General features: G+C 54.2%; 2 protein-coding genes across 5 annotated transcripts in view; one reads left to right on the top strand and one right to left on the bottom strand.

The window, feature by feature from the left end:
- Positions 1–5568: 5568 nt before the first annotated feature.
- On the bottom strand, positions 5569–9307 carry HES2 (hes family bHLH transcription factor 2). 2 transcript variants are annotated; one of them, XM_041771760.1, is made up of 4 exons: positions 9166–9307; positions 8986–9081; positions 8616–8715; positions 5569–8535 (listed from the first exon to the last, which is right to left on the bottom strand). In XM_041771760.1, the coding sequence occupies exons 1-4, from the start codon at positions 9208–9210 to the stop codon at positions 8276–8278; spliced, it is 501 nt and encodes a 166-aa protein (XP_041627694.1). In that variant the 5' UTR covers positions 9211–9307; the 3' UTR covers positions 5569–8275. The 2 variants fall into 2 exon arrangements, with proteins under 2 accessions (XP_041627694.1, XP_041627693.1); XM_041771759.1 differs by having other exon boundaries at positions 8616–9081.
- Positions 9308–15143: 5836 nt separating this feature from the next.
- The window catches only part of ESPN (espin), a 30527-nt gene continuing 29739 nt past the window's right edge, over positions 15144–15931 (top strand). For all 3 annotated transcript variants that reach the window (XM_041770909.1, XM_041770912.1, XM_041770911.1), the window contains exon 1: positions 15144–15437. In XM_041770909.1, the coding sequence (XP_041626843.1) occupies positions 15144–15437 (294 nt within the window). The remainder of the gene's footprint in view (positions 15438–15931) is intronic.

Consider the following 15931-nt stretch of genomic DNA (forward strand, 5'->3'; position numbering starts at 1 on the left):
TTTATTTATTTATTTATGATAGTCATACAGAGAGAGAGAGAAGCAGAGACACAGGCAGAGGGAGAAGCAGGCTCCATGCACTGGGAGCCCGACGTGGGACTCGATCCCGGATCTCCAGGATCGTGCCCTGGGCCAAAGGCAGGCGCCAAACCGCTGCGCCACCCAGGGATCCCCTAAGCTGGGATTAAATAAAAACCAAAGGTAGATAAAAGATGCAAAAAATGAATGAAAGCATTAGTGGGGAAAATATCCGTCCCTTAATTGGATGTCTTCTTACACCATTCTGTGTCTAGAAGTGAAGCACCATTACACATGTCTATCAGCACATATCATTTTCTTTTTATTTATTTTTAAAAAGATTTTATTTATTCATGAGAGACACAGAAAGAGAGAGAGGCAGAGACACAGGCAGAGGGAGAAGCAGGCTCCATGCAGGGATCCCAACATGGGACTCGATCTCGGGTCTCCAGGATTACACCCTGGGCTGAAGGTGGCGCTAAACCACTGAGACACCCAGTCTGCCTTATTTCTTTATTTTTTAAACAAATTATTTAAGTACAAACCTCTGAGAAAACTGGACAACCACATATAAAGGAATGAGACTGGACCACTTTCTCACACCAAACACACACATAAACTCACAATGGATTAAAGACCAATGTGAAGGGACACCTGGGTGGCTCAGCCCTTGAATGTGTGCCTTTGGCTCAGGGTGTGATCCCAGCGTCTTGGGATCAAGTCCTGCATCAGGCTCCCTGCCTGGAGCCTGCTTCTCCCTCTGCCTATGTCTCTGCCTCTCTCTCTCTCTCTCTCTCTCTCTGTGTGTGTGTGTGTGTGTGTGTCTCCTATGAATAAATAAAATCTTTAAAAAGATAAAATAAAGACCTAAATGTGAGACCTGAAACCATAAAACTCCTAGAAGAAAATACAGGCAAGAATCTCTGTGACCTCAGCCATAACATTTTTCTAGATCTGCCTCCTCAGGTGACAGAAACAAAAGCAAAATGAAACTATTGGGACGACATCAAAATAAAAAGCTTTTGCTCAGTGAAGGTAATGATCAATGAAACCACAAGAAAACCTACTGGATGGGAGAAAGATATTTGCAGATATACCCGATAAGGGGTTAATAAACAAAATATATGAAGAACTTAAACAACTCAATACCAAAAAACCAAATCATCTCATTAAAATGGGCAGAAGATATGAATAGACATTTTCCAAGGAAGACATACATACAAATTGCCTACAGACACATGAAAAGATGCTCCACATCACCAATTATCAGTGAAATGCAAATCAAAACCACAGTAAAACATCTCTTTACACCTGTTAGAACAGCTAGAATCAGAAAGACAAGAAACAACAGGTGTTGGCAAGGATGTGGAGAAAAAGGAACCCTCGCACACTATTGGTAGGAATGCAAATTGGTACAGCCACTTTGGAAAACAGTCGGGAGGTTCTTCAAAAAATTAAAAATAAAACTACCATATGATTCAGTAATTCCACTACTTGTATCTACCGAAAGAAAGCAAAAACTCTAATTTAAAAAGACACATGCAGGCAGCCCGGGTAGCTCAGTGGTTTAGCGCCTGCCTTTGGCCCAGGGCGCGATCCTGGGGTCCCAAGATCGCGTCCCACTCTGGGCTCCTGGCATGGAGCCTGCTTCTCCCTCCTCCTGTGTCTCTGTCTATGTCTCTCTCTCTCTGTGTGTGTGTCTATCATGAATAAATAAATAAATCTTTTAAAATAAATAAATAAATAAAATTAAAAAGACACATACATTCCTATGTTTACTGCAGCATTATTTACAATAGCTAAGATATAGGAGTAACCCAAGTATCCATTGATAAAGATGACAAAGAAGGATAAAGAAGACACAGGTCCTGCGTTGGGCTCCTTGCTCAGCAGGGCATCTGCTTCTCCCTCTGCCTCTCTCCCTGCTTTTATGCTCCTGTTCTCTCTCTGTCAAATAAAATCTTTTTAAAAAAGAAAGATAGGGGATCCCTGGGTGGCTCAGTGGTTTAGCGCCGCCTTCAGCCCAGGGTGTGATCCTGGAGTCCCGGTATCGAGTCCCACGTCGGGCTCCCTGCATGGAGCCTGCTTCTCCCTCTGCCTATGTTTCTGCCTCTCGTGCTCTCTCTCTATGTCTCTCATGAATAAATAATTTTTAAAAAAACAAAAAAATAAATAAAAAGGATAAAGAAGTTGTGAGATATATATATATATATATATATATACACACACACACACCATATATAAACAGAATATTATTCAGCCATAAAAAAAAATGAGATCTTGCCATTTGTAACAACATGGATGGACCTAGAGGTATAATGCTAAATGCAAAAGCAGTCATTCAGAAAGACAAATCCTGTATGATTTCATTCATATGTGGAATCTAAGAAACAAAACAAATGAATAAACAAAGAAAAAAGAGACAAAAAAATCAGACTCTTAAATACAGAGAACAAACTGGTGGTTGTCAGAGAGGAGGTGGGTGAGACATGGATGAAATAGATTAAGGGGCTTAAGACACTTATCATGATGAGCACTGATGGTTGTATAGAATTGCTGAATCAGTGTACTGTGCACCTGAAACTAATATAATACTGTATGTCAATTATACTTCAATTTTTTTAAATGGTCAAGGAAAGGGAGAAAGTGTAAAACTCTGCTCCAATCAGGATAGTAAATAAAAACAGTCTAGATCCCCAAAGTGGGAAAATGTATGATACACTTAAAAGACCTGGAGGATGCAACCTAGCTTAAGTTACCTCTATGCCCAATGTGGGGCTCAAATTCACAACCCCAAGATCAAGTCACATGCTCTACTGACTGAGCTAACTAGGTGCCCTATTTATTACAGCTTAATTTAATTGATCAGTCTACTTCCTATGAAAACCAGATGGATCCTCCAGAACAACCTATTGCAAACTCAATCAAGTAGTAAGTAGCCCCAGTTGCAGATATGGTCTCTTTTCATTTTCCCTCTTCCTCTCTCCCTCCCCCTCCTCCTTCTTTTGGTGGTAAAATACATATAATATTTACCATCTTAACCATTTGTAAACAAGTACATTCAGTAAGTACATTCACACTGTTACCCAACCACCACCACCATCCATCCCCAGGACACTTTATCTTGCAAAAGTGGAACTCTGTCTCCACTAAACACTAACTTCCTCTGCCCTACTCCCAGCCCTTGGCTCCCACCATCTTCAGAGGTGGTGTCTTTGCTAGAGCAGACTAACCTGGCCTCAGGTGTATGGCATGAGGTTATTGACTTAGACACAAGGAATCAGAATCCCTAGAGGTGGGATCTGGAAATCTTTTCACAAGCTTCCCAGAAAGAGGTAAAGGAAAAAAGTGTGGCCAGCCTGGTGGCTCAGCGGTTTAGCGCCACCTTTAGTCCAGAGCCTGATCCTGGAGTCCCTGGATCGAGTCCCTGGATTGAGTCCCTGGATCGAGTCCCTGGATCGAGTCCCTGGATCGAGTCCCTGGATGAGTCCCACGTCATCCGGTTCCCTGCATGGAGCCTGCTTCTCCCTCTGCCTATGTTTCTGCCTCTCTCTCTCTCTGTGTGTGTGTCTTTCATGAATGAATAAATAAAATCTTTTAAAAAAAAGGAAAAAAGTGTCACGAATGCTGTAAATATTTGTGTAAATACATATCTTGTAATATAAAAGCCTGTAATGAATGGGTGTGGCAAATGGAAAGTGTTTACCTTGTTACTGTCATTTGAGCATTCTGGACTCTTAAATTTGAGCATTGAGACTCCATTTTGGATTTACCAGGAGGCTGATGAAGCTTAAGCTTAGATCTGCTTCCTAGCAGGGGCATAACATGGTAGAATGTTCTGGAACAGAGGAAAGGCCAGGGTTGTCACCAAGACGTGTGTCCGATTAATTGCTTAAAGAAAAATCAAAAGCATGGTCATCAATCTGCAAGCACAGCTAGTTTGATGTGACTTAATTGTCTCACTCTGAATATTTATTTTCGTTCTTTTTAAAGAGTTATTTATTCATGAGACAGAGAGAGACAGAGAGAGAGAGAGAGAGAGAGAGAAGACATAGGCAGAGGGAGAAGCAGGCTCTTTGCAGGAGCCCAATTCAGGACTCGATCCCAGATCCCATGATCACGCCCTGGGCCGAAAGAACTGCCCAACTGCTGAGCCACCCAGGCGTCCCTGAATATTTATTTTCTTTCTTTTTTTTTTTTTTTTGAATATTTATTTTCCTAAGTAGTTTGTATTCATAATTTTATATTGAAATGTAGCCCTACAAAACGTGGATCTGCCCCTGATTTCTGAGGTCTAGAATGGTTCTTTGTTCTTTTAGAACTTGGCCCCAGGTGCACCTGGGTGGCTCAATTTGTTGAGCATCTGACTCTTGATTTCGGCTAAGGTCATGATCTCAGGGTCCTGAGATAGAGCCCCGTATCAGTTTCCTTGCTCAGCGCAGAGTCTGTTTGTCCCTCTTCCGCCCCCCTTGGTCTCTCTCTCTCTCTCTCTCACTCTCTCTCTCAAATAAATAAGATCTTAAAAAAAAGAACTTGGTCCCATTCCCCCTCAGGTTTGTAATCTACCAAGCACTATGGCAGGTGGCTCTGGACCCCGCCTCCACAATAGAACTGGCAGTGGCCCATATTCAGCTTGGAAACTCTTTCCTTTACCGGCCAGCCAGGGATCCCTGCCTCACAAAGTAGACTCCTGTGGCCAGCCACCGGGCCCCTGCTCCCTGCTGCTCAGCAATGGATCTCAGATGACAAGACACCGCGTGTACACTTGGGCGTACCCACTATTGCCTTTCTCACGCTCCTGAAACCATTCAAAGGTTCATTATACCTGCTTGAAGTGCCTGGGGCTTTGCTAGGGCCTCTCAAAACCCAGAGTGAAACTAGTTGCTCATTGGGAACCCTCAGTGGGTGGTAGCTTCTCTTCCACATCACATGCCCAGGCAGCTCCCTGCAGGGCGGTCACTGGCTGTGGCAGGGACACACATGCGCGTGCTCACACATGCAGGTACTCAGTACCCCAGAGACACAGCCATGCTGGTAAGTGGCCAGGCGAGAAGTAAAACCAAGGGGAAAAACACCATTGGCTGGGTTGGTTCTTTTCTGGGACATCTATTGCAACTTGGTATGTTTTTTAATTTTTTTTTTTTATTTATGATAGTCACAGAGAGAGAGAGAGGCAGAGACACAGGCAGAGGGAGAAGCAGGCTCCATGCACCGGGAGCCCGATGTGGGATTCGATCCCGGGTCTCCAGGATCGCGCCCTGGGCCAAAGGCAGGTGCCGAACCGCTGGGATCCCATTGGGGATCCCTGGGTGGCGCAGCGGTTTAGCGCCTGCCTTTGGCCCAGGGTGCGATCCTGGAGACCCGGGATCGAATCCCACGTCGGGCTCCCGGTGCATGGAGCCTGCTTCTCCCTCTGCCTGTGTCTCTGCCTCTCTCTCTCTATGTCTATCATGAATAAGTAAGTAAAATCTTTAAAAAAATAAAAAAATAAAAGTAAATACAACCGCATGTTGATGTTTCAGGTAGCAGGTAGCTGCACATGTTGGGGAAGCCCCCCTCTGTCCCACCACTGTCTCCAGAATGGTCATCCCAAGGCATGATGGGGAGGGTTCTGCAGAGCTGCAGATTTTTCCAGACATTCCCCACAGGCTATGTTCCTTCCCATCCTATTACGGAGAAACCAGGGAGAGACTCATTGGCAGTGTGGGCTTCAGAGGCAGAGCATAGCAATTTGTAAATGTTTATTAAAGGAGTCGTCCTTGGCAACCAGCTCTTTATCCTCACTCATGGAAAGGGGATTTGACCTCTCTAAACAAACTGACGCCGGGGGTGGGGAGACCATGTAGAGTTTCCCAGACAGCTCAGTGCTCTGGTCATTGGATCATTTCACCCATTGGTTTATGAGACACAGGAGCCTTTTCTCCAACCAAGCGTGATAACCATAGTTAGATTCAAGCATGGGATCATAGCAGAGAGGGCATCATAAAAGCTGGCCAGCAGGCATGATGTGGGCCAAGTTGAAGATCACAAAATGCCCCTGAGTAAAGCAGCCTCCCTCTCCCATAGAAAAAGCCCACACTGCCCTGCACTCCCTTTAGGAACACCTGAGGAGGTGCCTGCAGGTGTTCCGTAGAGGAGGCCCAGCTCAGACCTTCTGGGCAGCTCTTGCCCATCCCTGCTGGGAAACCAGCCTCTCACCACAGGCCTGGAACCTCACCCAGCTGGGCATGCCTCAGCTCTCTGTCAGGGCTCCAGGTGGAGGGAGGCACCTGGTTCATGTTTCCTGGAATGCCTGATCCTGTGAGTCACTGGCCTAAGCTCTGATCCTCCCTGACCATTTGTATTAAGCTTGGAGTCAAGTCATTGAGAGTCACAGGGTTGAGGACCCAGATGGGACTCAGAAGCAAGAAGTGGCAAAAATGACCCAAAGGAGGAAAGAGGCCTCGGGTTGATCAGTTCTTATAGAGGTCAAACCTGTATGGAAAGCTTTTATCAGGGAAAAGAAGCCTGCTCAGTGGGTGCCCAACACAGAGTCCTTGACCCAACGAGGGAACTTGACATTATGTGGTGGGTGTGAGCTTGGGTTGGGTTACCTGCCCCTGCTCCACATGCTCCTGGCAGATCAGGAGAGCAGGCTTTCATTCTTAGGATCAGGGAAAGCAAGCAAGCATGCTCTCTCTGCTCTCCACACTCTCCCCCACATTTGTCCTCGGGGTACACAGGTTTTGGTAGAGCAGATATTCTAAGTGACATTAGGGATTAGGGGTAGGAGTTGAGGCCAAGGGATTCTGTACAGCTGTGATCCAGTCACATCACCTGCTCATTAGCTCATGATATTTATTGAGCAGCCACCACATGCTGAGTTCCCTGGGGATACAGAGGTACACTCAGCCCTAACCCTGCCCTCCAGGACCTTCCAATCCAACCAGCTGGGCGCAAGAGAGCACTGGGAGGCTCACCTCCTGTCTTAACATTGATTCCTTTGACAGTGCCCACAGCTGCCCACATCTCACCATCCACATCAATGCCGAGGACACCATGGGTTTTTGTGACATAGTTGTACCCTAGTGAACACCCCCACCCTGTCAGCTCCGCTGTCCCTTGCTCCTGGTTCCTTGTTCAGGATGTTGGACTGGGGATGGTTGGGAGTCCCAACCTCCCTCAAATGCTCAGTGAATCCCTGTGAAACAGAAACATGACCAGCAGGCCTCAGGTGCTCCTGCCTTCTCCTGGGCACCTATGACTGGGGTCCACAGGCCCCTCCCTGAGTATCTTCAGACTCCCCTTGCTTCTAGGCACAGGGAAAAGCAGTCTGAAGAACAAGTGGCTTCCAGGAATCTGTCCTGACAAGGAGCAGGGAGCAGTCTGCAAGAGAAAATGAGGAAAGGTGTTTCCTATTCCTGTACTTGCTGTTATCTGCAAGCAAATTGAATTTCTGCTGCTCCGGGACATAGGCCCTGCTCACCTCACATTGGCACTGACTCTGTTGGGTGCAACCCCTGCAAAGCATCAAGTTTCTTGAGGCCACAGGGCACCCTCCTTCTGATCTCACCCCTTCATCACCCCAAGCCCCCCTAGACTGGTGTGTGGTACGCAAGGTGGTCACTTAATGCTCGGGGAAATAAAGTCCTCCCCGAGGTGATCTCACAATGCCTCCAACCCCAGCAACAGAGAGCCCTGGCTGCACCCTGTCCCTATAAATGAAAGCACTGGATAGGAGAGCCCAGGAGTGGAGGTGATGGCTGCCCAGCCCGCAGAGCCCTCGGGTCATTGCTGTTGTCGGTCCAGAGGTTCCCAAGCTGAACCAGTAAGGGGGCAGGCACTAGAAGGCCTGGGAAGCAGTGACCAGTCAGCACAGATGGCTGCACCTGGCTCAGGTGAGCTCCTGGGCCAGCCTTTGGGTTGGTGCCGGTGCTGGGGCAGGTGTGCCAGCTGCCCAAACACAGCTGGCCCAGCTCTAGAGCCACTTCCAGCAGCTGAGGAGGGGAGCTTCTTCCTCCCCTTGCAGCCACCTGCACCCTTCTCCATCCCGGACACACCCACATTGAGGTGAGGCTGGGCCACTCTCATTCCCTGGAGCTGAGCCCTCGTAGCCTTCAGCCTGCCACACAGATCACAAACATCCAGGTTCCAGCCTGGTTGTGGGTGCTGAGCTGGTCCCTCGGGGTAGAAACAGCAGCTGACACCACGAGTTTCCTTGGTCGGCCCAGCGCTCCGGGTGTCTTGCAGTCTGCAGGGTCGGGGGACCGGCTGGGGGCTACCAGGGCCTCCAGAAGCCGGGGGCGCGGGGGGGAGGCGCCGGCGGCGCGGGGGCAGGTGGGGGCGGCGGGGAGGGCATGGGCGGGCCGCAGGGGTCCCCAGCGCGCCCAGCGTCTGGGGCGGGGCCGCTCGCCCTCCCTCGCAGGTGCTCCAGCAGGCGGGCGCTCACCGCGGGCTCCAGGACGCGGCAGGCGGGCAGCACGCGGGCCAGGCGTGCCAGGCAGGCGCGGTAGCCCTCTCCGTAGCCGTCCGAGGGCGCTGCGGACCGAGAGAGGGGTGAGTGCAGGGCGGCGCGAGGCGTCGGGGGGGGGGGGCGGGGGGCGGGGCGGGTCGCTCACCCGGCGTGCGGGCCGCGCGGTAGGACGCAGGCAGCTCCCGCAGGAAGCGCACGGTCATTTCCAGGATGTCCGCCTTCTCCAGCTTCGAGTAATGGGAGCTCTGCGCCGGCCACGAGGGAGACGGGCAGAGGCGGGGACAAACGGGACAGATCTCCAGCAGACTGCCGTGAGCACCGCTCCCCTGCCTGGGTGTCGGGCTCCGGAGGCCGGGGTGCAGCGGCTCCTCGTGCCAGCCCCACGCGGCCTCGGCCTCGGGCGCCGCGCAGAGCCCCCTCGCCAGCTCCTTGCGCAAGGGCCCCTCAGCCCACCCGGCTTGCTCGATCTGCGCCCCCGAGGTCCCACCCAGGCCCCCGAGCGCCCCGGCACCCACCTCCCTGCCCAGCAGCGGCAGGATGAGCCCCTTGAGCTGCCTCAGGCTCGCGTTGATGCGCGCGCGCCGGCGCTTCTCCAGCAGTGGCTTCAGGCTCTGCGGACAGGCGCGGAGGCCGAGGTTACGCGGTCACAGTCCGGTCCCGCCCCGGCCGCTCAGCCCTCTGTCCCCAGCTCCTACCTTGCGCAGCTCCGCCGGGTCCCCCGCTCTCCGAGGCACCCCCATGCTCGGCGGGGAAGCGGCACCCTGCGGGCCCTGCTCTGGAGAGACCTGTGCCCACGCGGACGCGAAGCGCAACCCCCGGCCCGAGCGGATGGGCGGCGCGCTGTGGGAGCCAGCGCCCGAGGGGTGCGCACCACGCCCGCGGCCGGACTTTAAGGAGGCGGTGTCGCCCTGCCGGCCCCGCCCCGTCCCTCCCCACGGAGTCTGGCCGCCTGCGGGTCCCACCTCCAGCCTTTGTTCCTTCGCTGGGTAGGGGCGGGAGGGGGACGGCCGGGCCCCCGGGGGGCTGCTCTGGGCCTTCGCATCCCATCTGCGGCGGGATCGCGGGCCGGGGGCGCAGCCCAGCACCTGCAGGGGTGTGTGTGGGCGCCATCGAAGCCTTGGCTGCGGTGAGCACAGTCTGCAGTTCCTCCTCGACCAGCGCCGCCCTTCGAGCTCAGCGCCTCCCCTGAGCGCCGCCCTAGGCCGGGGAAGCCCCGGAGCCTCAGGGAGCCCCCACGTAGGTTTCTAACCACGGGGAAGGACTGCCTCCACGGGTTGCTCCGCGACTGAAAGGCTGAGCTGGAAGAGGACGCCGAGGCCCGAGTAAAGTGTCACCTAGCCGCTGGGAACTGGCTGGTCGCTGAACTGCCTGTCCTGGTTCTAGCAACTCCATAGAACCAGATATATCCTTCTCTATATATATGTATATAAAGATTTTATTTATTTACCCACAAGAGACAGAGAGAGAAAGAGAGACACAGGCAGAGGAGAAGCAGGCCCCTTGCGGGGAGCCCGACGTGGGACTCGATCCCGGGTCTCCAGGATCACGCCCTGGCCTGAAGGCGGCGCTAAACCGCTGAGCCACCCGGGCCCTCCATAGAACCTTCTAGCGGCTCACCAAGTTAGGAATTATCGGGTTCTCCCGTGCTCGGTTTTAGATGGCTAAACTGAGACCCAGGGAAGATGAGGCAGTCCTGGAGCCCTGGGCTCGTTTTCATTTCAACTGGATCCAGCTGTGGACAGTTGGAGTTCACGTGACGAGCGGGGCTGGGCGGTCCTGGGTGCCGGCTCCCCGCTGCCAGCCTCGGCCCCAGCGGTGCGCGGGGCCCGCCTCCGCGCCGCGTGGCCGTTGCTGTATCAAACTGGCTGGGCGTCCCCCGCCCATCTGCTCCGGCCTGCCCTCCCCCAACCGGCTGGCAGGGCAACGGATTGCCGGGCGTCGGCGCTGCTGACTGCAGGCCGAGCAGTGGGCGGGCGGTGGGCGGGGCCTCACCGGCAGGCGCTGTCCAGGGTGCTGGGTGGGTCCCCCGACTCACTCGTACTCCGAGCCACACCCGGCCGCCCGCTCCAAGTCCCCTTACCCCGCAGCAGGGCCTCATAAAACCAGTATGGCCATCAGGAAGGGGCCCGGAGCATTCGGGGTGACGGGAGCTCAGGCCACCCATCCCCGTCTGTGTCACTCAAAGGACCAACTGGCCACCGTTTATGGAGCACATACTGTGTGCCAAGCACCTGTTACCCTCACCTCCATTAACTCCCATAACAGTCCTAATTATGAGAACGAAACATTCAACACATCTGACCCAGTAAGGCCTGGGAATGCCTGAGCCCCTGTCCCCCCTGGCATCATTGAACCCAGAGTACCTATGGGCCAGCCTCCCCCAAGGTCATGAATTGTTCTTTAAAGGCTCGGAAAAGGACTTTACAGGGCACCTGGGTGACTCAGTGGTTGAGCATCTGCCCTCAGCGCAGATCATGATCCCTGGATCCTGGGATTGAGCCCTGCGTTGGGCTCCCCTCAGGGAGCCTGCTTCTCCCTCTGCCTATGTCTCTGTGTTTCTCTGTGTGTCTTTCATAAATAAATAAATAAAATGTTTTTTAAAAAAACAAAAAGGACTTTACAGATTCCTTGGTGGATCACTGATGCCTCACATGTCCCCCCTCACCACAAACACCAGTTGACTCAGTTCTGTGCCCACAAGACCATCCTATACCAATATCTGCATCTTTGCTGAGAAGCCCTCATGCTAGCTCCTGGGAGAATGATCTGGGGAGGAAGATTCCTCCTAGAACATCCTCTCCATGCCTGTGGACCACTGTTGACTCCAAATTTTAAATTTATTCTCCATTTTTCCCATTGCTGTGAAGGACTTTGACCAGGTGGCTCCACCTTTCCCTTCAATCAAAGGATTCTGTAGGTTTTTTGTTTTGTTTTTTTTTAAGATTTTATTTAGGAACGCCTGGGTGGCTCAGTGGTTGAGCATCTGCCTTTGGCTCAGGGCTTGAATCCAGGATCTGGGATGGAGTCCCATATCGGGCTCTCTGCAGGGAGCCTGCTTCTCCTTTTACCTGTGTCTCTGCCTCTCTCTGTGTCTCTCATGAATAAATAAATAAATTTCTAAAAAAATAAAGATTTTATTTATTCATGAGAGACATAGAGAGAGAGAGACAGAGACACAGGCAGAGGGAGAAGCAGGCTCCCTTTGGGGAGCCTGATGCTGGACTTGATCCCAGGACCCCGGGATCACGATCTGAGCCATCCGGGTGCCCCAGATTCTGTAGGTTTTGTTGGTTACCTAGAGGAAGCAGTTTGTTTATAACCAGGGAAACAGGTAAGACCACCAAGTGAGCAGAGCATGGGGGTGCAGGCTTTAGGGAAGGGTACAGTGGGGACACACTCCACCCTGGTCCCTGCCCTTGGGTGGGAGAGATCTGAATGGGGCAGGTGAATGGCCTGAGCCCAGCAGGGGGATGAGAGGAGGAGGCCTCCTGGTGGGGAGGAAACTGACATCTGGAGGAGACAGTGGAGGTGCTTTAAGCATTTGTGTCACCTTAGGCAAGATACATTAAAAATAGAAACAGGGATGCCTGAGTGGCTCAGTGGTCGAGTGTCTGCCTTTGGCTCAGGTCATGAACTTGGGGTCCTGGAATCGAGTCCTACATCGGATTCTCACAGGGAGCCTGCTTCTCCCTCTGCCTATGTCTCTGCCTCTCTGTGTCTCTCATGAATAAATAAATAAAATCTTTTTTTAAAAAAAGAAAGAAACAAATCTCCTGGTGCCTCAGTTTCCCCAGCTGCAAAATGGGGATAGTGTTGTACCTCTCTCATAGTGTCCCTGTGGAGATTAAATATGCAAGTGAAGGTGAAATTATTGTCTTTCCCTGTGGCCATTTGTATTCTGTGCTAAACGAAGCATGGACCACAGAAACTGAGGAGCAGACAGGGTGGACATGCTACAAATGCAATTCAAGTAATGAAGTAAGGAAATTTTTCAAATATTTTATTTATTTATTTATGAGAGACACATAGAGGCAGAGACACAGGCAGAGGAAGAAGCAGGCTCCCTGTGAGAATCCGATGTAGGACTCGATTCCAGGACCCCAAGTTCATGACCTGAGCCAAAGGCAGACACTCGACCACTGAGCCACTCAGGCATCCCTGAAGTAAGGAAATTAAGTGAAGACTCATCTGAAATTAAGAAGGAATGGACAGCTTCATCACAGGTAAATATACCTCCATCTTGTCATCCACCCAAAGCAGATCCTGCTGTCAAGAAGGCAGCCTCCGAACCCATCCTGGACCCACAGCAAATCCAAGCATTTGATCAGCTTCATCATCTCCACCAAGGAAGTTCTGGGCTGTTTCTCCTCACAAACTCCCCTAGAATCACAGCAGTGAGAACTGCAAGTCATGTCAGTGGCTCCCAGGGTGGCCCTGCTTTTAACAGCATCTTTTGGGATGAGAACTTCCAGCTGTAGTTCATTGCCTCACCTGTGACCAAGCACTGAGGCCTCTCTGGGGCCTGGTGCTGGAGACCAGAGACAATCCTAAGGCACCCGGGGAGGGACCCTCCTATGACTGGCTTGGCCCTCTCTGCCTCCCCAGCTTCTGAGCAGAGGTTCTGACGTGGTGGACTTTCTCCATGCTGCTCACAGGTGACCTCTATGGAGATGTCTGTATCCACAGTGGGATAGGCTTGGGCATCTCCTCTGCCTTGCAGCCATAGCAGCAGCTCATCACCCCATCTGGCCCTCAAGTGACAAAACCATTTGATACATGAGGGTGCCCAGAACCAGGGGAGCCATGTTGGGAATAAAGACCATGAATTGCAAGAATTTTTAGTCACGGAGGAGGCACAGCTGAAGGGCACCAACGACAAGCGGTTTTAGCTCTTTCCCACAGCACCCCTACCACTTACAGGCCCTACAGTGTACCTGTCACTGGGTGTGCTAGAAGAAGGACAGCTTTAGTGGGCATCAAGAGCCAGCTGAAGCATGGAGGCTGCAGGGATAAGATTCCTCCCTACCCCTGTCCACAAATCACTGGGTAGGAGTCCCTAGGCCCAGTCGTCCTAAGTCCCATGGAGGGAGCATGCGGTTCTGGCCCTTTGGAAGTGGGCAGAAACCCACCAGTCCATGCAGGCACAGCAGCTCCGTTTAGTCTATTCGTTTAGTAGGACACCTTGCAGCCTTGGAGGTAATTGTGCACAGCGCCACCAAGTGGCGGCCCCCGAGGCCCGCACTAAGACTCCCAGGGTCCCTGGAAACAGGTTCATACTCTAGCATTTCTACAGCTTAGGTCCTTCCTGAGCTGGGCCTAGCTTGGTGCTGGGTGAAACAGCCCAGGGCCAACACCTCACAGGGCTCCCCTGGGGAGGTGGGGGAGGTGAAGAGATAGGAAAGGAAGGACAGACCGTTTCAACTTCACCAGTGGTACTGAATGTGCTCTCACAGCTTCGCTGCCCCTGCCTTCTGGCAGCTGGTCCTTCTGTCCAGTGGCCACGCCTCCCTCCAGCTCCCACGAATGGCTTCCGGCTCTGAAGGTAGGCTGGTTTGGCGCCCGTGGGTCCTCCTGGCCTGCCGCCATCCTGGAACCTTTGTGAGCCCTCAGGGAAGGGTCCTGGCCCTGCTCTCCCAGTGACTGCTCTGGTGTATGGTGCATCTCCTCACTGCCCCCTCCCCCTTTGCATTCCTGCTTTCCCTGCTTTCCCTTCTATCTGTCAGCCCCGTTGCTCAAGCTCCGCGTTGATTCCGCCCACCCTAGACAGAGGCTCTGGGAATCTCTGAGCCCCTGGCCTCTGGACCCTGGAGTGCCCCAGGCATTCCTGCCTTTCCTCCTCTTTCTCCTGCTTCCAGGAAGCTCGGAGGACAGTTCTTGGGGCCTGGAGGAGCCCCAGAAGGCTGAGGGCCCAGCTCCTGTTGCACCCACTTTGGCACAGACCCAGAACCCCTCAGGGACTTGTTTGGCCTGTTCCTGCCCCAGGGTCTTTGCCCTTGCAGCCTGGCCCGCTTACCACCCACAGCCCAGCCTACAACACCTCCTCAGAGGACCTTTCCCTGACCACCCCGCCCACCCCCCCGTGGCCCCTACGACTCCCTTCCTAACCCCGTATTCCAGCTCTGGTGACACTGGTCACTCTCCGGAAGGGCGATAATTGTCTGCTGGCTTGTGTCCCCAGCGCCTGGAACAGCATGGAGTGGGCGCTGAGTCGATGAATTACTTCGAGGGCTCCGCTCGCCAGTGCCTGGAAGGCTCTCAGATTCGAACCGTTGGGCCTCCCTCCGGGGTCTCTATACGTGAGCTCGATCAGGAGCCGAGTCCCTGGGCGCACCTCCCGCTGTGTAGCGGAGCTGCGCGCGGCCACCCAGCCCGCGGGGCGGCGGGGGCGGGGCGGGGCCGGGCCGGGGCCGGGCCGGGGCGGGGCGGGGGGCGGGGGGCGGGCCCCGCTTAAGCCCCGCGTGCGCCAGGGCCCCCCCAGCCCCAGAGCGCGGCGGAGGCGGAGGCGGAGCGGAGCGGGCGAGGCGGCGCGGGGCAGGGACCGGGCAGGCAGCCGCTCCGCCTCCCGGAGCGCAGGGCCCCGACGGCCGCGCCGCGGGCTCTCCCGCCGCCCGAGGACAGGTGCATGGCGCCTGGGGGAACGCGCTGAGCGGGCGGCGGCGCCGCGGGCGGCACCATGGCCCTGGAGCGGGCGCTGCAGGCGGCGCGGCAGGGTGAGCTGGACGTGCTGAAGTCCCTGCACGCCGCCGGCCTGCTAAAGCCCTCGCTGCGCGACCCGCTGGACGCGCTGCCGGTGCACCACGCTGCCCGCGCCGGCAAGCTGCACTGTCTGCGCTTCCTGGTGGAGGAGGCCGCCCTGCCCGCTGCGGCCCGCGCGCGCAACGGCGCCACGCCGGCCCACGACGCCGCCGCCACCGGCCACCTCGCCTGCCTGCAGTGGTTGCTCTTGCAGGGCGGCTGCGGAGTGCAGGTGGGTCTGCGCCGCTCACGGGGCGCCCTGCGGCTTCCTCCCCCGGGGGTGGGGGTAGCTCTGGCCCAGAGCCCCCGTGACTCAAAGGGGTGGGGGGTGAGATGGGGCACCTCCCGACTGAGCTGGATTTTGAGCTCCTAACAGCGGGTTGGGGGGGGTTGGGCTCCCCAAGTCTAATGCACCCAGGGAAGACGCCCTGGCAAGCCAGGACCACTGCCTAGAAGAGCACCGGGTAATGGGGAGCCAGAGGGAGTTGGGTTTACCTGGGCTGGTATTTAAGCAGGGACTGGAGTGGAGAGTGTGTGTGGCGGGGGTGGGGGTGGGGGTGGGGACAGGACGGAACACTGATCCAGGGAAGTCCTGGAGAATGGGCAGCCACAGAATCAGAAGCCCAGGTCTTCTGGGATCACGTCTGCAAGAGGGGTGGGCAAAGCCCTACAGTCCACCCCAGGAGCAGATGCAGGTGTCCCCAAGGCCAGGACATGGGGCAGGAG

Source organism: Vulpes lagopus, chromosome 10 (assembly GCF_018345385.1).
Source record: "Vulpes lagopus strain Blue_001 chromosome 10, ASM1834538v1, whole genome shotgun sequence".
NCBI classification, from domain to species: domain Eukaryota; kingdom Metazoa; phylum Chordata; class Mammalia; order Carnivora; family Canidae; genus Vulpes; species Vulpes lagopus.